This window comes from Theropithecus gelada, chromosome 9 (genome assembly GCF_003255815.1).
Source record: "Theropithecus gelada isolate Dixy chromosome 9, Tgel_1.0, whole genome shotgun sequence".
Taxonomy (NCBI): Eukaryota; Metazoa; Chordata; class Mammalia; order Primates; family Cercopithecidae; genus Theropithecus; species Theropithecus gelada.
In genome coordinates, this window is record NC_037677.1 from 118,717,029 (window position 1) to 118,740,380 (window position 23,352).

The following is a 23,352-nucleotide window of genomic DNA, read 5'->3' on the forward strand; positions in this document are numbered from 1 at the left end:
CTGTGTTGGGGCTTAAAGAGTCCATTCCATGTGTGGGCGGGTGGGTTGGGTGGGGTGAGTGGGGCCTGATGAATGTGCCATTAATGAGCCCAGCCCCATGTGGAATAATTCCCTCATTGTGTCCCCAGCATCTCCCCAGCTGCTGCCCGTGCGGGTCTTGCTCCCTCGGCTGCAGAACACACAACTTCGCCTTCTGCCCCAGCTGGTGACGGAGTAGAAGCTTCTACTCCCTCCTGCCCAGATCCGGCCAAGGACCTCAGCAGGTATTGTGCAAGCCCCGCTCCACAGCAGCTGCCCCTGGAGAGCAGGGGCTTGGTGGTCTCTGCCTCCTAGGTCTTGGGGTGAGCTGCATTTAGGATGGTAACAAGGCGGTGACCGTCTGGCCCTATGAGACCATGTCTTTCTGGCCCTTTGGGCTGTAGCCAATCTCAGGTTTACCCTTGCCCACCTGCTGCTCATGTCACCGTGGGAAGCATGGTGTGAGCGAGTGTGTTAGGGTTTTGCAGAGAAACAGAGCCAATAGGACGGATGGATAGAGGGATGGATGATCTATATGTGTGTGTATTTATATGTGTATATATATGCGGAGAGAGGGATTTATTTTAAGGGATTGGCTCATGTGACTGTGGGAGCTAGCAAGTCTGAAATAATGCAGGGTAGGCTGGCAGGCTGGAGAGTAGGGAAGAGTTGATGTAGCAGAGCCTGAGGGCCATCTGCTGGCAGAATTCCCTTTTCCTTGGGGGAGGTCAGTCTTTTTCCTTTAAGGCCTTCAACTGATGGGATGATGAAGTCCACCCACATTATAGCAGGTAATCAGCTTGACTCAAAATCTACTGATTTAAATATTAATCTCATCTAAAAAATACCTCCACAGTGAAACTGAGACAGGTTGTATCAAATATCTGGGTTCAAAGGGCCAGCCAAGTTGACACATAAAGTGAATGATTAGAGCAAGTCTTTGGAACTCCTGTTTCCATACAAGCGGTTGGTTTTGATTATAAATCATTAAAGCCTCCTAAAGAGCATTATTGGACAGTATTTTGTGGAAAGCCAAATGCACCTGGGTGTGCTGAGAACATCAGGCCTTGGTCCTCAGGGAGCTCCTGCTGGCTGGAAGCTCCTACAATGCTGAAAGCTAAGCCATGGTAGAGGGCAAGAATATAAGGGTTGCCCAAAGCGTAGACAACAGCTGCCAAAGCAGAGTGTCCGAAAGCAGTAGAGAAATCAGAGGAAGGGAACATCGCCGCATGCAGATGATACTCTAGAATACTGGGTAATAGTAGGGGGGGCCCAGAGCTGGACCAGAGTCTGCCTTATCTGGATGATGCCACCCAGACCATTAAACTCTTCTCTGTCCTGTATCTCCTGGCATCTCCCTGCAGCTCTGTTGGTCCTGAGTCCCAGAGGGACTTTCCATCCTTCAGATTGTTATGCATTTGTTCCACCCCTTTTGGATCCACTGCAGTGCCTGGTCTATACCATAATTCTTGGCCCAAGGGCAAGGAAATGTCTGGGAGGTCTGCTCTTCTGCTGATGAGATAGCACAAGCAGAGAGCAGGAACATCCCCAGGTGTTTGGGGAAACACCCTGGGTTTGCCTTGGACATAGTAGGTGCTCAACCAAAATGTGTTGGAGAAAGAAATACAATTACTCTTCTCAAATATTCTGCCCTTCAGTGTCTTATAAAGGTAAACATAAATCCACCATATGACCCAGCAATCTCACTTTTAGATATTTACCTATGAACAATAAAAATATATGTCTACCTAAAAACTTGTACGCATATAGTCTTCATAATTGCCCCAAATTTGAAGCAACCCAGGTATCTATCCACTGGTGAAAGGACCAACAAATTGTGGTATGTCTATGCCAAGGAATATTACCCATAAAAAGCAACAAGCTATTGATTCATGCAACTAAATTGATGAATTTCAATGTATTAGGCTAAGTGAGACAGGCTGGACTCAAAAGACGACCTTCTACATGATTCAGTCTAGATGAGATTCTGGAAAAGGAAAAACAATAAGGAATGGAAAACAGATCAGTGGGCACTGGGGGCTGGGATTTGTATTGACTACAAATGGGCATGAAGGGATCTTTGTGGGAGTGATGGAAATGTTCTGTAAACTTTGTGGAATTATATACCTAACAAGAGTGAATTTTGCTATTTTTTGATATGTAAGTTATACCTCTTTTTTTTTTTTTTTTTTTTTTTTAAAAAAAGAACTTATCCAAGGGCTAGAGTAGGTTTTTGATGAAATATAAAATAAACATTTCAACTTCCAGACCTTTTAAGCTGATGCAGTCTTAGGGTCAGAGAGCATCTCTGGTGCCTCCTGGCACCAGCAGACACAAGTGGTACCCATTTGCTCTCTGTTTTTCTTTCCAGAGGTCAGATGGGCTCACGGCTCTCAACCTGTCATAGAGGGCACACTGGGCGATCTCACCTTTAGCCCTGGAGCCCGCTGTGTGGGTTGCTTCTGAATCTCATTCCTTTACACATCTGAGCATTCAACAACATGAACTTGGGATTACCCTCGGCCAATCACTGTGCTAGGGACAGGACTCAGAGGTCCGGAAGACAGGCACCATCCTGCCCTCAAGGAGCATCCAGTGCTGGAAGATAGACACGGAACAATCAGTTACTGGGGAGAAGTGCAGCACCCTGGGTGGATGCGACGCACAACCTCACTTAGTCTGGGTAGCTGAGGATGGCTTCCCAGGGAAGCGACTGAGAGCTTAAGCTTTGTGGGTTTATGCGTGGGCTGGGCTGGGGGTTGCTGAAGATACTGAGAAGAGAATAGATATTGCTGGGGAGGAACAGTACGTGCATGAACCCTGAGGTCCATCTCAAAAAAAAAAGTTATTGATATATTGATAACATCTTTATTATAATAACTGAAGTCTATAGTTGCTATGGTTTGAGTATTGGTCACTTCCAAAACTCATGCTGAAACTTAACCCCCAATATGGCAGTATTGAGAGGTGAGACCTTTAAGAGGTGATTGGCTTATGTGGCTCTGCACTCATGAATGGGTTAATCCATTCATGAATTAATGGATTGCTGAGTTATCATGGGAGTGGGACTGGTGGCTTTATAAGAAGAGGAAAAAAGACCTGAGCTAGCGTACTCAGCCCCCTTGTTATAGGATGCCCTGAACCACCTCCAGACTCTGTAGAGCCCCACTAGCAAGAAGGCCCTCACCAGATGCAGCCCCTTGACCTTTGACTTCTCAGACTCCATAACTGTAAGAAAACAACTACTTTTCTTTATAAGTTATCCAGTTTCAGGTATTCTGCTATAAGCAACAGAAAGTGGACTAAGACAATAGTTTATTCATGTTTTCTTAGTTTTTCCCTAATGCCCTTTTTCTGTTTCAGGATCCCATCCAGGACACCACATTTCCATTTTGTTTCTGTAGGTGCCTCTTGGCTGTGGCAGTTTCTTCTTAGACTTGCCTTGTTTTTGATGACCTTGAAAGTTTTGAGTTCTGGTCAGGTATTTAGTAAGATGCCCACTATTGGAATTTGTCTGATGCTTTTCTCATGATTGGACTGGGCCTGTGGATTTTGGGAGGAATAACAGAGATCAAGTGTCATTTTCATCACATCCTATCAAGGGTACATACCATCAACATGACATATCACTGCTGACATTGACCTCAGTTGCTTGGCTGAGGTCATGTTTGTTGAGTGTCTCCACTGTAAAGTTACTTTTTTTTTTTTTTTTTTCTGAGACAGAGTCTCACTCTGTCACCCGGGCAGGAGTGCAGTGGTGCAATCTTCATTCACTGCAACCTCCACCCCAGAGGCTCAAGCGATTCTCCTGCCTCAGCCGCCTGAGTAGCTGGGATTACAGGCTCCCGCCACCACGCCTGGATAATGTATTTTTAGTGGAGTCAAGGTTTCACCATGTTGGCTAGGCTGGTCTCAAACTCCTGACCTCAAGTGATCGGCCCGCCTCGGCCTCCCACAGTGCTGGGATTACAGGCGTGAGCCACTGCGCCCCACCAAGTTCCTTTTTTCCTCCCCTTTCTGTGCTGTAGTCTGTGGAAGGAAGTCACTATGTGCACACTTAAAGGGTGGAGAGTTGCGCTCCTCCTCTGTTAGGGCAGAACATCTACAGAGTTATTTAGAGTTTTTCTGTGCAGGAGATTTGTCTCTTCTCCTTCATTTATTTATTGATTCAATCATGTATTTATATCTGCGTGGACTCCTGGATATTCATTTTATTCTTTGGGTTATAATCCAACACTACGTTATTTCATTGGTCTGATCGTAGCAGCTTCGGTCATGGGCTCTGTGGGCTTTCTTTTAAGAGCGTCCAGAAGCCCCAAGGCAGTACAGTGATATGATCGGATCTGCATTGTTAAAGACCTGGCTAGCTGCCTGCCAAGACAGGAGTGGTTTCAGGATTGAGGCTCGCATTTCCTGGGGCTCCCTAACAGCTGTGGTTCCATCACCTTCAGTGTAATCTCCACCTCAACTCTCTCCACAGCTGCTTTCAACCATGGGGCCATGGCCTGGGTCCAGGGATCCAATAAACCGTGTTTTTTTCCCTTTGGATGAGTTCCTGGAGGTTTTCAAAGCAAGTTTCAAAAATGTTAGCTTGAACATTTCATTTCACTGAAATGGAAGTCGTTATTCACCCAGCCTGAGCCAGAATTTTTTTTTTTTTTTTTAAGGCGGAGTTTCGCTCTTGTAGCCCAGGCTGGAGTGCAGTGGCGTGATCTCTTCTCACTGCAACTTCCACCACCCGGGTTCAAGCAATTCTCCTGCCTCAGCCTGCTGAGTAGCTGGGATTACAGGCACCCGCCACCACACCTGGCTAATTTTTGTATTTTTAGTAGAGATGGGGTTTCACCATGTTGGCCAGGCTGGTCTTGAACTCCTGACCTCAGGTGATCCGACCGCCTCAGCCTCCCAAACTGCTGGGATTGTAGGCGTGAGCCACCATGCCCAGCCCTGGGTCAGAATTTGAGGTCCTGGTTGGACTCCTGATTTGGAAATACATCCTCCATGGGTTCCCGTCTCTAGCCGGGCATCTCCTGTTGGAGCCAGTGTGCCTTCTGGGTGTTAGGCACAGGCAGCTGCAGTGCCCACCACTCTGTGGCTTTGTCTTCTCTCTCTGGGCTTGGAGGGGAGCAGCGAGGCAGTGAGACCTGGTGGATTGACAAAGAAAGCCCAGGGCACATCTTATTACAGAATCGACAGATGCTCTGTTCTTGCAGACATGCTGGGTGACTTCCTGCTGCCTCTTCCTGCTTCTCACGGCTGCTGTGGAAACGATGACACAATCCCACATTTCCAGTGCAAATGGCTTTTCTCCAGGAGTTTTCACACTCCCCTGCCCCCACTCTGATTGGTAATCATTAGGCTATAGGCCTTGGGGAAAACAGATGTGACTTAGGGAGAAAAGCGAGGTTCTGGGAAGGAGAGAGAGCTTCAAGTCTCTGCCTCCCAACCCTGCCTGGGAGGGAGACCATTGCTGCAGTGACCACAATTCTGATGGGCCTTCCTTTCCCCTCCAGTGTAGCCTGAGGCCTTGTGGGGTCAGCAGGTCACCCTGACTTTTCCAGAGCTATCAGCTCTTTGGAGAGCAGTACGAGGCTGAAGTCAGGCGAGGGGTCTGATGATAAGAATTTGCAGGAATACAAGCTGAAAGCCCTAACCTCACCAAGGCAGCCACAGCTGACCTCTGGGGGCTTGTGGCAAAGAGCCTGCTGTGTTGGACATGAGCTGAGTGAGTGTGGGTGTGAGCCCACGCAAGCACCATCTCTGTTCAGAGTTGGCCTCTCACTCCCTACTGCGGACAGCTGTCCCCTAGGAATTGGTGACTTGGAAACCTGGCCAAGGGCTGTCTGGATAGACCCAGGAGAAACGGGATGGGAGAAGCCGCTGAGCCTCTTGCAGGGAGGAAGCTGGATCCCTGGTGCTGGGCAGGAGGCCCAGCAGACACCCCTTGAGAAAATGCTGCCCTGAGCTGCAGCCTGTGTCGGCTGCGGCCTTGGCTCTTCCGGCTTTCCTGTGAGGTGCCCCCACACTCCCGGCACCACCCGCCCTCGGCAGCCTGCCCCGAATTGCTCCCTTTCCTCTGTCAACACTTCTCCAAGACCCGAGAGTTTTTCCTGCGCAGGAGGGGAAGGGCAGAAACCTCCCCATTCCCTCCACCCGAGTTAGAGAAGTCAGCCCTTTGGAAAACCTGATGCATCTTCGCTCTGGAGCCAGTTCGCCAGCCCGCTCCCAGCCCGCTCCCCGGCGCGGCACTGTGCCTTGTAGGCGGGGTGCGGATGAGCCTCTTGACCTCACGAGGGAAAGGGGCTGGGTTGTTGGGCTGAGGGTCTCTGGGGATTAGATTCTGCGCTGACCAAACTGGGCCCTCGTGGCATCATTCCTTCGTTACGCAGGTCAAGTTTCCATTGTTCTTTTGCTTCTAAGGCCCACTGGGTCCAGGGCAGACAGCATAACTACCCTGAGCCACGTTACCGGCCGGTGAGACGCGCGGGGGCATCAGTGGTATCCCGGCGCCTGCCCAGTCTCCGTAATGTGAGCTGCAGCGGAGCGGGCGCTGGGCCCGCCGGCCGGCTTCAGCCTGAGGAGCAGGAGCAGAGGGCGTCAGTTAGACTGGCCTCCTCAGTCCTGTGGGCCCAGGTCTGCAGTTCTTTTCCTTCTTCTGGTAGGGGAGGGGAAGGAGAGCCGTCAGCAGCGGGGCTCCTTGGCCCTACTCTAGGGGCACAGCTGGGAGAAGCTGCAAAGCTTCAGCTTGTGACGCCATCTGGGCTGCAGTCCCACGGCCCCTAGAGCAGCTGGGAAGGGGATCCCGCCCCGAAGTGGGGCTCAGGGAGGAACATATGGGCAGGAGTCTGAGAGCGCGGCTGGACACGCTCAGCACAGCACTGCTGGGTGGAAGGTTCCAAGGCAGTGTGGGGTCCCTTCTTGCCCTGAATAGGGGCAGCTGAGGCCAGGAGCCCACCCTCCTCCCCCAGCACGGCTGCCCAGGGACGGCCCTCGGCTGCCACTTGATGGTTTAGGTGCTTGCACTCCAGGAGGCTGCGTTCCTTCCAAGCCAAATGCGTACTCTCGAGCCCTCAGACCCAGTGGAGGTGCAGAAAGAGGGGTGACCAGGAGACGGCCGGTCACAGAGTGCCCCAAAGGAGGTAGAGAAATAGACCCCCCAACCAAGGGACACAGGGCCCAGGGAGGTGGGGTGGGGTGGGATATGGTACGAGCATGTGTGGCTCGGGACTCCACCTTGCCGGAGTGCCGCCCCGTGTTGATGAGTCAGTTTCTTTAACACTTGGCTGGCAGGAGAAGGCCCTGCTGAGCACTGGAGTCTGGGTGGAGTCATGCAGTATTCCTCGGTTCTCTCTTCTGCTTTGTTTGCATTTTTTTGATCCTGCCAGCCAGCGTCTCAGCAGATACATCCCGGTTGATTCTGTGCCACGGACTCTTCAGAATGTGGCGCAGGGGAAGGAGCATGAAGTTGGAAAGACATGCCTATTTACCAGCTGTGTGATGTGGCGTAAGTTACTTGACTACTCTGAGCCTTGGTTTACCCATCTTTAAGGTGGGGCTAGTGGTACCCACCTCTCGGGGGTTATTGTGAGTAGTAAATATACATGAAGAATGTAGCTCAGTGTTTGACAAGTAGGAGGCACTGAATTCACATTCCCCCTGCTCCCAGCAGTGATGGGGAAAAGGAAGCAGACAGACAGCTGTTCTGGAAACAGAAAAATACAACATGATAAACTTAGCATAATACAACATGATAAAATCTCCAACAGAGCTGAGAACAAAAGACCTCAAGAGAAGGGAGCACCTGACTCTGCCTGGAGAAGTTGGGAGGGCTTCCCAGAGGAGGCAGCATCACCACTGAGTTTTACAACATGACTAGGTGTTTGCTGAGAGTAAAGAAGGGCAAAAGTGCTTCAGGGAAGAGGAACCAAATGTGCCAAAGCTTGGGGTGTGGCGAGGCCCGGCAGATTCAGGCAACAGGTCAGGGAGGAACTGAAGGGACTGGAGGGAGGTACAGCAGTCTCGGACAGAGCAGCAGGGTGAACAGCCAAGGTGGCCATAGTCCTCAGATTTAGAGGGGCCTGCAGCTGGACTGGGGAGTTTGCTGGTGCCCAAGAAGTGCAAAGAAACATGTCTTCTCTTTTCAAGCAGGGGAGAGTCAGGGTGGAATTTACTTTGGGGAAATACCTCTGGTGGTGAGGAGGAGGGTGGGTGCAGGAGAGGCCAGAGGTCAGAGGGCCTTGTGGAAGTTGTTACTGTGGTCCAGGTGGGAGACAGTGGTGGCCTGAATTAAAGCAGTGGCCATGGGGATGGAGGGGACCTGGGTCTGTCTTTGTGCCTTGCATTCATCCATTCACCAACATTGATTGAGCATTTGCTCTGTGCAAGGTTGAAGGCAGGTGCTGGGGATACAGTGGTGACCCTGCAGTGTGGGCCACACTATGTCTGAGGGTGACACTGCAGAGATGACTACTCCCAGGCTGGTCTGTGGCTGGGCAGGGGCTCGGTGGGACAAGTTGCCCAGGGCTTCGGGCTTGGCACCAGCATTTCCTCCCCTTACTGCCCAAGGCTGGGGCCCAGGGCGAGGGGTGTAATTCCCCATGTGGTTCCACCAAACATGGAGACCTTGGAGTATTCTCCTGGGCTAAGAGGCAAGGGATGGTGGCTCTTTGGGGATGACTTGCCCACCTTGTGCCCCACCTTGGTGTCCCTGCTCCCATCTCTGTCTAAATACTATCTCACTGAGCATCATTTCCTGGCTTTGCAGAAAGAATTACAGGGTCCTGCCTGCCTTTCTTGGGTTTAGATAATGGGGCTGAAAGCCGATGAACAAAATCAGAATGATTTCTTAAAGAGCGATGGAAGATCAAAGAACAACAACAAAAAGAAATAAGCAAACAAAAATGAAAGGGGGAAGTCTTCCAGGTTGGAGGACCTGCAGCCTGGCCAGAGTGGCTTTGCTGAAACCACAGGGAGAAGCTTAACATTGTGGCCAGTACACATGTACTGACCCCATGTGTGTCCATGATTGACATGGAACGTCCCTTACTTGGTGGGCTGCAGTGATACTCTATTCCATTCCATAAACGCGTGTTGACATGGCTGACTTGATGATATGATTTCCTGGTGCATTGTCCCTGCTTCATTTCCAAGAGGAGGCAGCTTGTCCCGAGGTTGGCACGTGGTACCTGCAGTGCCTCTGCCAACACAGCCTGAGACATCTGTCCAGACTGACGTAGTTGGGGAAGTGGGCTGAGCCATCCTGCATCCTCACTGTCTGTGGCCGGAACACTGACTGTTGCAGCGCTGTTTGGCAGGACTCAGGGTGGGAGCTGGGACCTTGTGGAGAAAGGATGGAGAGCAACGTAATAGGCTCTGGCTGGGATTGGGTTTCAGGTTCTCCCTGGAGCATCACAGAGTGGCTGTAGTTTTCTTACTTCCTTTTTGTGATGACATCTGGCCTTTATTGAGTACTTTCTATGTACCAGGCACTGAGAGCCATGCATTTGATATATATTTCTTTCTTTTTTTTTTTGAGACGGAGTCTCACTTGCTCTGTCTCCCAGGCTGGAGTGCAGTGGTGTGATCTCGGCTTACTGCAGCCTCTGCCTCATGGGTTCAGGCGATTCTCCTGCCTCAGCATCTTGAGTAGGTGGGATTACAGGTGTAGGTCACCACGCCTGGCTCAGTTTTGTATTTTTAGTAAAGACAGAGTTTCACCATGTTGGCCTAGCTGGTCTCAAACTCCTGACATTAGGTGGTCCTCCCACCTCCCAAAGTGCTGGGATTACAGGCATGAGCCATAGCGCCTGGCCTGATACATATTTCATCTCATTTAATGTGTGTAACAGCCCTGTCAGGGAGATATTCTTACTGTGCCCATTTTATAGATGGGACAACTGAAGCCCAGCAAAGTCGGAACACTGGCTGAGGTCCCAAGCTCTGAGGCCAAAGCTGTGGCGGGAACCATTTGGGTTGGGTCCTCTCATATCTGTGGACTCCTCCAGGGAGCCCTCCAGCCTCTAACTCCTCTGCCTGATTGAAGACCTAGGGCCTGGGGTCTCAGAGATGCTGTGAGAGTCAGTGAAGCAGGGACACCAAGTCCTCCTTGGGCCAGCGTGATTTCTTGTTTTTTCACAAAACAGCCACAGCAGCAGCCACAGCTAAACATGTATTGAGCACTTGTTGTATGCCTGGCACTGCAGTACCTCGGGCTTTTTCACATATTATCTCATTTAAACCTTGCAACCTCCATGTCATGGAAGAGGAACTGTTATTATTTTCCTTGCACAGATGAGAAAACGGAAGCACAGAGGCCTAATAACTTGTCAGGGTCAGCTTAAGGATGCCAGTGAGTGAAAAATGTCCCTTGCTTTCTATTCATCTTTTTGACCTAAGTGGCTGAGGAAGAGAGTTTAATTCAAACCTTATTGCCGAGCACCCAACCTGTCTTCCTCCCCCTGGCCCCCCAATCACAAAAACAAACAAGATCTGCCGCTAGGGAGATTGTTGAGGTCAGGGAGACTGGGGAACCGGCTCTGGGCTCTGCATGTGGTACCTGGGGTCTCTTTGCAGCCCTGGAAGGGCTCATCCTGGGGAGGACCTCCTTGAGTTGCCTTCAGCCCTGGCCTCAGCTGGAAACAGTTTGGATGGTTGCCTTTCTCCTCTGTGTCTGCAAGTACAGCTCTGTCTACCCATTTCTCCATTCATACCCCCATAGTTATTGAGGGCTTCCAAGGGCCTGATGCCGGGCCAGGCTCCCTCTTGGAGCCAAACTTGCTGCTGCTAGGACAAAGGAGCCGTCACATACTGGGGCATGGGTGTGTATAAAGTGGGTTTAAGATCATAGGTACAGGTAGGTTCCGAGGCAGGCAGTCACTGCACAGGGGAAATGCTTATGCGAAGTAGCAACCCTTCATGTCTTCCTGGTGTAATAGTTTAAAGAGATGCAGAAAAATATGTAAATATGCCATGCATTTATTTTTTGCCAAACTGATGCCTAGTAGCCTCTGCAAGCTATTAGAAAACCTTGTCATGCCTGTGTCCTGCTCTCTCTCACAACAATTCCTCAGCTCAGCAAAGATGAAGCAGGAATTTGGTCAGTCTGTTGTCACAGGAAGATTTTCTTCCCATGTACACATCAACTGCTAAAGATCTGAGAATTTAGGAAAAACAATCTCTTATCTTCAGACACAATTATATATTAATTGCAGCTGGCCACAGTTAGGCAGGATGTAGAGGGAATTATACCGACAGGGCCTCTCAGATGGTTATGGAAAAAGGGAAATATTTTTAGGGCTTGCTAACACACATGCAGGCGCACACACACCAACCCACGCGGACACGCTCATTCACTTACTCTGCCCACGGACTTTATGCTATCAATAGATGCTCATGGATGCTATTTCTGTCCTGGCTTTCTGGATTTCTGTTCCTTCATGGAGCCTTGAGTCAGCAGTTCTGATCCTCAGCGCCTGGTTTTTGCTGCCTGGCTCACAAGTAGGGCAGCCCTATGCCAGGTCTGTCTCGACTGCTGCCGGCAGGCATGGGAAGAAATTTACCCCAGATGCTGCAAATTCACCCCAGGGCAGTCACAGGTAGCCGCTGTCTCTGCTCAAAATGAGGGAAGGACGGAGAGGCGTGGAGATTCTGCATTTGCTTTCTGTACTTTCATCTTGGAAGCATCTCCACCACTGGGCCACTGAGGGGAGCCCCTCCCACCACAGAGGCGCAGATCCGCCCTTCCCAACCTGCTTCTCCAGTCTGGACTCAGAAACCAGCTTTGCTGTTGATTTTGGCAGCTGGGAGACCCCGTCTCTGTTTACACCCAAATGTTTTCCTTAAAAGGCCTTTAAATTCCTAGTACAAAGTAGCCTCTAAAACCAGTGACTTTAAACTGTAGAGGAACTCAGTGGATTAACACATCAACATTCAAACCAAATGCAATATTAAGCCTCTTTAAACAAGAACCAGAATATTTTTGTGGTGCTTACTGAATTTTCTGTTCTTCCTGGAAATAGTTTCCCGAGAAGAAAGATGTATACCACTGGTTATGTTTTTGATCCTAGACAGATGTAGTCACCTGGCTTAGGTGAGAGTGTTGGCTCTATCTTCCCAGGTTTAGAATGGAACTGGGCTTTACTTCGAAGTAGTAGCCTGAACTTTAGAGGTTGAGATTTTATTTGGCCACGTGTCTGCTGTGGGCCACCCTCTTGATTTTCGCCTGTGATCTTAAACCCAGTTTATAAAGGTAGTTACAGGAAGGACATCTGGTTTTCTGAAGGAAACTGTTAACTGAGAAAGGCCACTTAAAATGAGTCCGCTTAATAAATCAAAAGTTTTATGGTAATAGTGGGAAAAACTTTTTTTTCATTTTGTTTTTGAGACGGAGTCTCAGTCTGTCACCCAGGCTGGAGTACTGTGGTGCAATCTCGGCTCACTGCAAGCTCCGCCTCCCGGGTTCACGCCATTCTCCTGCCTCAGCCTCCCGAGTAGCTGGGACTACAGGTGCCCGCCACCTCGCCCGACTAATTTTTTGTATTTTCAGTAGAGATGGGGTTTCACCATGTTAGCCAGGATGGTCTCGATCTCCTGACCTCGTGATCTACCCACCTTGGCCTCCCAAAGTGCTGGGATTACAGGCGTGAGCCACCGTGCCCAGCCAGTAGTACAAAAAACGTTTTTAAGGCTTCACTCTGAAAAGAAATGAAAAATTATGAAAATGATTTTATTTTCTATTTAACAAAATGTAGATTTTAATGGTAACCACATGTTAATGCTTAGAATGAACAAAGGATTTGGGCAGATGTTTTGTTTTTGTTTTTGTTTTGTTTTTGCCAGATTTTCAATGCTGCATATTCTTCACTTCACACCTGACTTCAGCTTAAGCAACAGGGTCACTCTTTCGTAAACAGTTCTGAGTTTCTTTCATCTTCACGCTCTCTCTTTGAAGCCACCTTCTGTCCTCATCCTGGCTGAGTTTCTCTTCTTCAGTTGCTCACAGGTCTGACTGTGCCAGCTGCCTTTTCTCATAGCTTTGGGGTAGGTTTTGAGAAATTCTCTGGTGTCACTTTAATTGACTCCATGACATCCTCCTCCTTCTTCCAGGTTTGCAGTTTTGCTTTCTGGTTGTTGGCACTGTATATTTGCTCCTTCAATCAGCAAGACACTGCCAAAGACCAGACTTGTGAGGACATGACTGGGTGCAGTGTCTCACGTCTGTAGTCCCAGCACTTTGGGAGGAGAAGGTGGGTGGATCACTTGAGCCCAGGAGTTCAAGACCAGCTTAAGCAACATAGTGAGACCACATCTCTACAAAAATTACAAAAAATTAGCCAGGCATGGTGGCACATGCCTGTGGTCCCAGGTACTCAGGAGACTAAGGTGGGAGGATCGCTTGAGCCCAGGAGGTTGAGGCTGCAGTGAGCTGAGATTGTGCCATCGTACTCCAGCCTGGGTGACAGAGGGAGACCCTGTCTCAAATAAAATACAGTAAAATAGACTTGTGAAGACAGGAGGAGCATGTGAGGGAGGATCAAGTCTATAAATGGTTACTTTGTTGATGACGTTGTCCTAACGCTGCCCTTTGTGTTCTCTTATGTAACCTTGTTAGCATGGAAACTTGAGTGGTGGGGACCCTTAGTGTAGGATTGGGGGACTAGAAACGCATCCTGGGAACTTTGTAGTTTTTGGATTTTGTTGATTGCCAGGAGAGCTGAGGAACCCCTGCCGTGCTTGCTGACATAGCTATATGGAAGAATATTGTATTGGTGGGAGGATATTGTTGAAGGCATCAGCCATCATATACGTACAGTCACCTGGTGAAGGGCTTGTGGGAGAATGCGTGTTCAGAAAGTCACAACAGAAGCTGCTCATCTGTGGGATGGTCTTTTTTTTGTTTTTTTAACCTGTCGGATTTTGTGAATCATGTAACTGGTCATAGTTGTTGCCCTTTTTGCTTTGGCTGTTGGGAAACTTAGAGCCAGACTCCTACCCCACTCCTGCAAGAGCTTACGTCAGTACTTCCAGGCTCACCTCACTCCCTCTGGCTTTTACCCACCTTTTCTTCCTGTATTTTCTTTGTTCTCTTGAATTGTGAGCTTAAGTCCTTTTTGACATTAGGTAGGGTATATTCTCTCAAAAGCTACCTCACGAGTGTCTCCTACGATTTCTATCTCAAAAGAGTGGAAATATCAAGCCAGCAATGGCGTGTTTAAGAAAAAGAGGGCTGAATTAATTTGGTAAAGAAAAGAAGATTTTGAGAACCTTATTCAGTCTTTTTGAACATAGTATTTGTGTTACTGATTTTTTTTTTTTCCATATGTGATGAGAATTCTTAATGCTAACAACTTTTGTATAGCCCTGAGATTTTGGGGACTGGCCTCCCTCCCTCCTTCCCTCCTTCCCTTCTTTCTTCCTTCCTTCCTATAGATATCAAAGATTACAAATATATTCTGAATTCTTTTTTTTTTTTTTTTTTTTTTTTTTTTGAGACGGAGTCTCGCTCTGTCAACCCAGGCAGGAGTGCAGTGGCCGGATCTCAGCTCACTGCAAGCTCCGCCTCCCGGGTTTACGCCATTCTCCTGCCTCAGCCTCCCGAGTAGCTGGGACTACAGGCGCCCGCCGCCTCGCCCGGCTAGTTTTTTTGTATTTTTCAGTAGAGACGGGGTTTCACCGTGTTAGCCAGGATGGTCTCGATCTCCTGACCTCGTGATCCACCCGTCTCGGCCTCCCAAAGTGCTGGGATTACAGGCTTGAGCCACCGCGCCCGGCCTGAATTCTTAATTTAAAAATAAAAGTGAATCTCAACTGGCTGCGAGATTACAGGTGGCTCACACTTGCAATCCCAGCACTTTGGGAGGCTGAGGCGGGCGGATCACTTGAGGCCAGGAGTTCAAGACCAGCCTGGGCAACATGGAGAAACCCTGTCTCTACTAAAAATTACAAAAATTAGCCGGGCGTGGTGGCATGCACCTGTGGTCCCAGTTACTTGGGAGGCTGAGGCAGGAGAATTGTTTGAACCCAGAAGGCCGAGGTTGCAGTGAGCTGAAATTGCACCACTGTACTCCAGCCTGAGCGACGGGGCAAGACTCTGTCTCAAAAAAAACCCAAAAAACAAAAGTGAGTCTCATTTCTCTTTACTGTCTTCTTTTCTAGCACATTTGGGTTACCTCCCTGGGTCTAATAGTAAAATTCCCAGTCCTCTCCCTCTGTCATAACTGAATCGACAGAGTTTTTCCCCCTGAAGACTCGCCTGTAGAGCTGTCCTTGCTTGTGAAGAACTCTGAAAGGTCCCAGGTGTAAATATGGTGAGAGTAGTAGAAAGAGATGCCGTAAATAGTTCAGCCTTTTGCAAGGAGAGAACAAGAGAACCTGCTGGAAAAGATGGGGCTTCACTGAAACTTATGCTTAGGCCCAAGAAACCACTCAGATTCCCAAAAGTGAGCATGTGAGATTTCATGCTGGCCTGTAAGAGGTTAACAGAATATCTGTACCGCTGCAAATAAACGAACGCAACCATCTTCTGCCTTTTCTCTATTCGTCATAAGACAGAGTTTTGCCAGGACCTTCTCCCCGTCCTCTGAGGTCTTGTGCAGCATGTGTTTATGGGCTCTGGCTGTGTTTGGGGCACCCTGCACGTCTGGAGAGCAGAGACACAAGACACAGACACACCTGAGACTCTAACAAGGCAAGAAAGCACCAAGGCATCAATGTGCAGGCAGCCGAGGGACTGGGAAGAAAAGTCTGGGGGCTGGCAGGGAGCAGACCCCTCCGGGGAGTTGGGAGAGCTGGGATGTGATTTTCTGGAGGAATTGAGAGAGATGGAGAAGTTGAGGAGGGGGCAGCTCCTCAGCAGTGAGGCCACGGTGAGGACCTGGCCATGCTCCAATGCCGAATCAAAGCCAGGAGGTTGAATGGGGAATTTTTTGCAAAGGCAGTGGACAACCTTTGGAACAAGACTGAGTGATGTGGAAGCATGTCCCCAAAGCCCAGGAAAGAGCGTCCATCCCGGGACTGTGACACCTGGGTAGAGAAAGCCCAGCACCGCGCCATTCTTGCCTGAGCCCAGGCTCTGTCCCTGCTCCCAGGTACCCTGCTCATGTTGATGTGTGGGTGCTGCATTCAGGCCACACAGCTTCCCAGCTCTTCGAATTTTCGGCAAGGCAGTGAGCGTGCCTAGCTCGGTGCAGGGCTCAGGCGTTCAGGCACTACTGGGTGCAGAGTTGTGTGACGTGGGGCTGGATGCGCGGGGCCTCAGGTGGAGTAACAAGATAACACTCTCAGAGACAGCCCAGAGCCGGTCTCAAGCTTGGTTCCCTGAAGAGAAGTTGCTGGGGTTTTGTCCAGCCTCCCTCCACTCCCCACCATGGTGTAGTGGGTGGTGGTGAAGACCCAGGGCTTGGAGGAGCCCCATTCTCCATCTGTGTTTACATTCTTAGCTCCTCCAGATGGGTTTCTCTGTGATCTGACCTACTTTCCTGAGTGTGTGTGCTCGGGCTAATTAGCAGCTCGGGGTCCATTGGTAGTATTTGGAGAGTCTCGCTGCTATGGCAACTGGAGACTCCCTGAGGCCAGAGGCAAAGGTGGAGCCACTCACATTTGTTTTTCTTGGGGTATCAGAGGGGTCTCAAACTACTAGCAGTTTCTGACCATGGCTCAGTCCCTTGAACCTCTGTGGGACTGAAGAGGCTGCATTACATGGTTTATCTTTTGGCTACAGGGATTTGTCAGGTTTGCTGCTCTTTCTGGTAGGTGTCACTAAGTAATGTGAGAATAAACTGGTTTCCACTTATAGGCCAGGCACACAATAGGTGCATTAATATATGTTGAACTGCTTTTTAGAAATGATGGATGCATTCCTTGATTTATCCAGGTTTCTAGGGTGTCTTTGGGGACTTCAGTAGGAAGGTTTGCAGTGGAGCCTGTCTAAGCAGGCTATGACCTTCAGGGGCCTAGAATATGTGGACTGTGGTCTAAAGGCCCCCAGGGGCTGAGTTCAGGGTCTCATTAGGGCCATGCTTAGGAGTGGTGGGGTTCCCTGGGTGGCTTAAATAGAACACATTGATTTCTTCCAGTTCTGTAGGCTGGATGTCTGAGCTCAGGGTGCCGGCATGGTTGGGCTCCTGAGGAAGGCTCTCTTCCTGGCTTGCAGATGGCCACCTTCTTGCCTCACACAGCAGAGAAGGAGGGTTGGGAGTGGGGGTCTTGTGTCTCTTTCTCTTTTTATACAGGTATAATCTCATCTCGAGGGCACCCTTATGACGTAATCTAATTCTAATTACCTCCCAAAAGCCTCACCTCCAAATACCATCCCCCTAGGGATTAGGGCCTCAACACATGAATCTGGGAGGGAGGCACAAGCATTCGGTCCATAGCACAGCCCTTTCCCTCTCTGCTCATTCTCCCTCATTTTCTTCAGCTTTACATTTTCTGTAGGCCGAGTTACTAGATCACCAGCTTTGTTTTAAATTGTAGAGTCAGCATCAAAACGTCTTCAATGGGGGTCTGAGAGACTCTTCCATAAATAATTTACACAAACTAAACACGCATGGGTTTTAGTTGCATTGACTGTAATGGTGCCCACATTCTATTTGTTTCTCTCCTGGTTTTTTTTTTGAGCAGGGGCTCGCTCTGTCACCCAGGCTGGAGTGCAGTGGCACGATCATTGCTCACTGAGTGTGTATGCTTGGGCTAATTACCAGCTCAGGGTCCATTGGTAGCCTCGACTTACTGGGCTCAAGCACATCAGCCTCCTGAGTAGCTGGGACCACAGTTACACACCACCACACCCAGCTAATTTTGTTTATTTTTTGTAGAGACAGGGTCTCACTATGTTCCCCAGGCTGGTCTTGAACTCCTGGGCTCATGCAATCCTCCCACCTTGGCCTCCCCAAGTGCTGGGATTATAGACGTGAGCCATGGTGCCCAGCCCCACTCTTGGTTCTTGACTGTGTTTCTGACAATAGTGAGATGCTGTTGTCCCACTAAGTAATATACCCTGTCACTATGTCATAGCTTTTCAGTTGTTGGGATTCTACGTAAAAGCACTTCACTTTAATGCTGCCTTAATTTCCTTTATGGTACTATACTTGGGGGAAATTTTTTTCTTATAAAGAAGAATCCTGGTCCTGGGCATTCATAGATGGTATTTACTTTACTTTTTCCAATGTCCTTGCAAAATAGATGCTTTTCCTCTTTTGTCAGCCGAGGAAATAAGGTTCAGTATGGTTAAACAGTCAGCTCAGGCCACCCAGCTAATGAGGGAGAAGTCAGGATTTGAACTCCAGTCTCATTTCAAACCCTATCTTGTTATCGCAGCAGAACCTCTACCTACTCAGGGTAAGGACATTTAGATGGCTTTGTGCTTTTGGACATCATCTGAAAAATGTTTTTAAAAGTTGGCAGATGAGTTCTAATTGTGGTTCCTCATTTTTTCCTCATGTATTTTCTGAGTACCAGGCTTGGCTGAAGGCCAGTCCCTAGGTGCCCAGGGAAAGGGCCACTTTCCTCAGAACAGTACCAGCCCAGGTTAGAGCTTACCAATGTTTCAGCTCTGCGTGGTAAGCTTCTTTGGGCCCTCACCTGCATATGGAGCCCAAGAGGTCTGTTTTCTGACAGCGAAACAAACCCCCAGGGTGCTGAGAATGATGACAGGATGAACAGGTTGCAGGATCCTTGCCACCAAGTGACACCCAATGCTGACAATGAGTGACAGCTTCCCCGGGAGGTGCTTTCCAGAGCATGCCTCATCACGCCACCCCTGACAGCTACCTTCCCTGCAAGATTGACATAATCATTAGCTATTTTCATATAAATGCAAAAGTAAACCTTCTCAATGTTTCCTGGAAATTTCATGTTGTTACATCCCACAGAATGATGTTGATCCTCTGGCATTCTGTTTGACACTGATACTGAATAGCAGCAGTGGAAAGTCAGTCCCTGTGAAGCTCTGGAACTACCGTGACCTCGAGTGTCAGTATCAAAAGAGCCCATCCAAACATCCTTGGCCACGTCGCTAGAAAACAGTGTATTGGAGGCAATTTTTTTTTTTTTTTTTTGAGACGGAGTCTCCCTCTGTCACCCAGGCTGGAGTGCAGTGGCCGGATCTCAGCTCACTGCAAGCTCCGCCTCCCGGGTTCACGCCATTCTCCTGCCTCAGCCTCCAGAGTAGCTGGGACTACAGGCGCCCGCCACCTCGCCCGGCTATTTTTTTGTATTTTTTAGTAGAGACGGGGTTTCGCCGTGTTAGCCAGGATGGTCTCGATCTCCTGACCTCGTGATCCGCCCGTCTCGGCCTCCCAAAGTGCTGGGATTACAGGCTTGAGCCACCGCGCCCGGCCTATTGGAGGCAATTTTAAAATGCTTTGAACAATTTTGTTTTTATTTTCTTTTGCTTTTGGCCACAGTTGAGATACATTTTAGGCTCACTGCCCTATGGGTGAAGAAAAGCTGGGAAAATGTGGAAGAGTCTTCCACTTACCCATCAGAGGTTCCATTTGAATTCAGTTGTGAGTCTGGGCTGGGAGCGCAGGAAGCGGTTGTGTTGAATGTACAGCATGAGGGGGACGGTGGGGTTCCCAGGTGTGCCCCAAACCTCCTGTACCTATGCGGAGATGATGAACTCTCTCCAGCAGCCTTCAGTGAGGCGGCTCAGGCGCTCAAGCCTTGAGGGTTTCCCAGCCAGCCACAGGCCAGGGACGGGGATTTGGGGATTTGGCTGCTAGTGGGTGGGTGATATGCTGCCAGCCACAGAATGGCGCTGGGTACTGGGAGCTTGGTGACAGGGTGTCACGGACATTCCTCCAGGCCCAGCCCGTTTAGAATCACAGAGCTGAGCCGATGCATGTCACGGAAAGTGCCCCTGCCCTGTACACGATGCTGCATTAGGGGCCTGCCTTGGGCGGCTCAGCTGGCCAGGCGTCTGCTTGTTTAGGGTGAGCCTTTGCACAGGGCTTGACTTTGTGGAGCTCATTTGGTGGCCAAAGATGGTGTTGCAGCCCCAACCCGCTCCCAGGCCCAGTACCTTTTGCTCCCTAGCTTGCCCCAAGCCGTGCAGACTATGCGGTACAAAGGTCCCTGGAGGCCAGGCTCGGGCTGGCTGTGAGGGGAGAGCCAGGCCCCGCAACTCTCCCTGGTACAGACCTTAGCTGCCTCCAGGGCCCAGGGCCTGAAGGAAGCAGAAGCCGGCGGTGGAAAAGGGCGCACGTCTCTGCCAGCGTCGCTCCCGCTGCCCGCTGCAGCCTGTTTACCTGTTCCTCCAACCGTCTCCCTGGTCCTGGGCCGGGAGAGACCATTTCCTCCTTCCTGGAGGGATGAGCCAGCAGGCCTGAGCCCCCTACTCTCGGTGGTCAGCCCACCCGACCACCACGCCCCTCCTTTCTGGGGCCCCAGCTCCCGGGCCGCGGCTCGTTTGCATTTCAAAGCTACACAATGCGGGCGGTCCCGGCGAGGCGGGAGGGGCTGGGGCAGAGGGAGGGTCTTCGCCTCCCCACCCCCAGCCCCGTTTCCGGAGCCCGCGATGGAGCTTTGTGAAGATGCAGGCGTTGGGGCTGCTCGGCGATGATGACATCATCGTGTCACACACAGGAGCCGGCTGCCGGGGGGTTTAAGAGAAGAGCCTTTCGGACCACACCGGCGCTTACGCTCACACCCGCACGCCCCGGGCAGAGCCGCGCACGCCGGCCACACTCGGGCGCGCGCCGGCCACACTCGCGCGCACACATCCGCGGCGCTCGCCCCCCGGGCCCCGGCTCGGGCCGCGAGTTGCAGCTCCCTGCCGCCGCAGCCGCCGCCACGGATGCCCGCAGCTGCTCCCCTCTGCAGTGCAGCAACCCCGGCCGCCGGCCGGCCCGCCCCGGCTCCCGGCTGCAGGAATCGCGCCAGGACGCTGGCCCCACTCGCAGCTAGCTTGTACGCCAGGGCACAGCGAGGATGGGAGGGTCGCAGTCCCTGCAGCCAGCCCCAGCCAGCGACCTGAACCTGGAGGCTTCCGAGGCAATGTAAGTGCTCCGCCCGGGCCGCCCCGAGCCTCCCGGGGAGGAGGAGAGGATGCCCGGGCTTTGTTAGTGTCGCCTTTCCTAATGCCTGTGCAGCCTGGAGCCCAGGCTGGCCTAGGGTTCTCCGCAGCGTTGCAAGGCTTTACCTGGTGACTGCTCTGGGAGGAGCATCTGGTAGCCCCAAGTTACTGCTGCGGGCAGAAACGATTCCCAGGAATTCGGTTTTGGTCGCTCAGCAGTGGGTGCATGGTCGGGGGCTTCTCCTGCCGTCAGCATGTTTCCTCTGCACCCCCGGCACAGTGGTATTTCCTGCAAGGGAACAGCCAGGCGTCAGCGACTGCCTCCTCCTAGGAAGAACCCATGAGCGTGGCAGCTCCGTGCCCGGGGAGACAGCCCAGTTTCCGGGCAGCTACGCGTGTGGCTGGGCAGATAGCGTGGTGTGCTCTGGTGGACGTTCCGTCCAGTCAGCCTAAGCATCATCCACATACTCACTCTGGTGAACACTCGAGGACAAGGCCGCTTGCTATTATTAGTAAAGGGCCGAACCGTCCTGTCATTGGTGGAGGCAGTGCTTGACTGTGCATCGATCCAGGAATCCGATCTTTTCTCTCAACCACAGAGCTAACGTGCTCAGAAGTGGCCTTTATCCTGGCTGAGTGTTTATTAGAATTCACGTTTCTGTTATGGTCGTCTCCATTACCTACCAGGCATGTTTGGACGATGGGGCTTATTGAATGGGTCTGCCTGCCGGGTCGCATTTCAGCAACTCAGGCTTGTATCCAAAGTGAACCTCCCAGCCTCACCTGCCCGCCCCCCGCCTCCCCCCACCTTTTCCAGAGAGAAGACTGTTTCAGAGAAGAGTATTTTCTGGGGACTTGGGGTGGGGGTAGTCAAGTGGTGGGTTCTTAAGAGTCATGGATGTGTAGATTAAAAGATGCTGGGGATTGGTCTGTGTGTTGTAGGAGGGATGGGGCCCCGAGGTGGGGGACTTCCTCACTGGTCCCCAGACCCCTGGGCTTCAGTGAGGAGCTGGCTTGGCGTGGTGATGTAATGCTAGGCTGAGCCTTGTGGTTTTCTGGGCTCCAGCTCTTTAGCAGGGAATCATTCTTCCGAGCAGGTGTGCACCCATCATGTGTCTTCACCCCTGTAGCTTGAGAAAGCATCGTCTTACAATGGAGGTACATCGTGTTTGAGAATTTTCTTTTTAAATGTCAGGATCCTTGTGCTGTGCCTGCCTTGTTTCTCATGCACGTGTCGTATTGCTAGGTGCATGGAAATACAACTCGAGTCTAGGCAGAAAAGACCCTTTTTAACCTATTTTTTGCAAGTCTCTATAGTGGAATTGAGTTAATCAGTGACAGGCACTGGCTAGCTCTCACAGCTTAGACCTCTCACAGCTCAGACCTATCTAGTAAAGAGCTTAGGAAACAGAAAGGACAAAGTGACCGTACGTTTGGGAAAATGTGCTCCTCAGCCATTGGAAATTCAGCTCGCCAGTCCCTAACATCCCCGCCCTCTTGCTCAGCTGAGTTAATAAATGATCAGTATTCTGTCAGGTGAGGGCTGAGTTTAGAGAGCTTCTGTTAGGTAACTGTGCCTTTTTGGATAAGGTCCTTTAAGGTTCTGCCCACTGGAATAGTGGTGTTTAAATAAAATTTCGGGCTGAATGACCACATTGTGATGGAAGCTGCTTATCAAATATTTTCACGGTTGAGTTGGTCCATATGCACCCGCCTGAGGCTTCTCTCTCTAGAACTGCTGCCTCTGAAATGTCTCTAAATATAGATCTTTAAGATAGTATATTCACTCATTCACAAAATCCCACCCTCCATCCCATAACATTTTCGTTCTAAAAAAATGGAGAGAGAGGAAGTGTTTGGGGCCAGTGCCATTGCTAGCATCTGTCCTCTTCAAAACCCGTCTCTGCTCTCTGAATAACTGGGGCTTATTTTTCTACTACAGATGTGCTCTTTTCCAGTCTAGAGGTTTTAAAAATATATATTCGGAGAGTGCCTCTTTTCTGCCCAGACGCAGGTCTTTCTTGGTAGTATGTATTTCCGTGCAGCTAAAAATGCATGCATGCGAATAATACACAAGATAGCAACAGAGTGTGGGGTCCATGGCAGGAAAGAGGTTGCATTGTAAGATGATGCTGTCAGGGCTGCAGGGATGGTAACAAACACAAGGTGAGCACCTGCCGCGGGGTCCAGTTCCTGACAACCAGAATCTAGAGTGAATGTTTCCCTTTTTCTCTGCTGGTTCCCTGTGAAAGACTGGCTTAAGGAGGGCCATGGCATAACAGTGAAATCAAAAGATAGAGGATTTGGAAGTGACGGAAGGA

The 23,352-nt window shown here is 50.5% G+C and overlaps 1 protein-coding gene across 6 annotated transcripts in view; it reads left to right on the plus strand.

Annotated features, from left to right (window-relative positions):
* The window catches only part of TACC2 (transforming acidic coiled-coil containing protein 2), a 265,537-nt gene that overhangs the window by 155,347 nt on the left and 86,838 nt on the right, over positions 1 to 23,352 (plus strand). For 3 of the 6 annotated variants that reach the window (XM_025396297.1, XM_025396299.1, XM_025396298.1), the window contains exon 1: positions 20,448 to 21,014. The exons of 2 other annotated variants lie outside the window; for them this stretch is intronic. In XM_025396297.1, the coding sequence (XP_025252082.1) occupies positions 20,947 to 21,014 (68 nt within the window). In that variant the 5' untranslated portion in view covers positions 20,448 to 20,946. Of the gene's footprint in view, positions 1 to 128; positions 264 to 20,447; positions 21,015 to 23,352 lie in introns of those variants that run through there. One more of the 6 variants, XM_025396295.1, reaches the window with a different exon arrangement.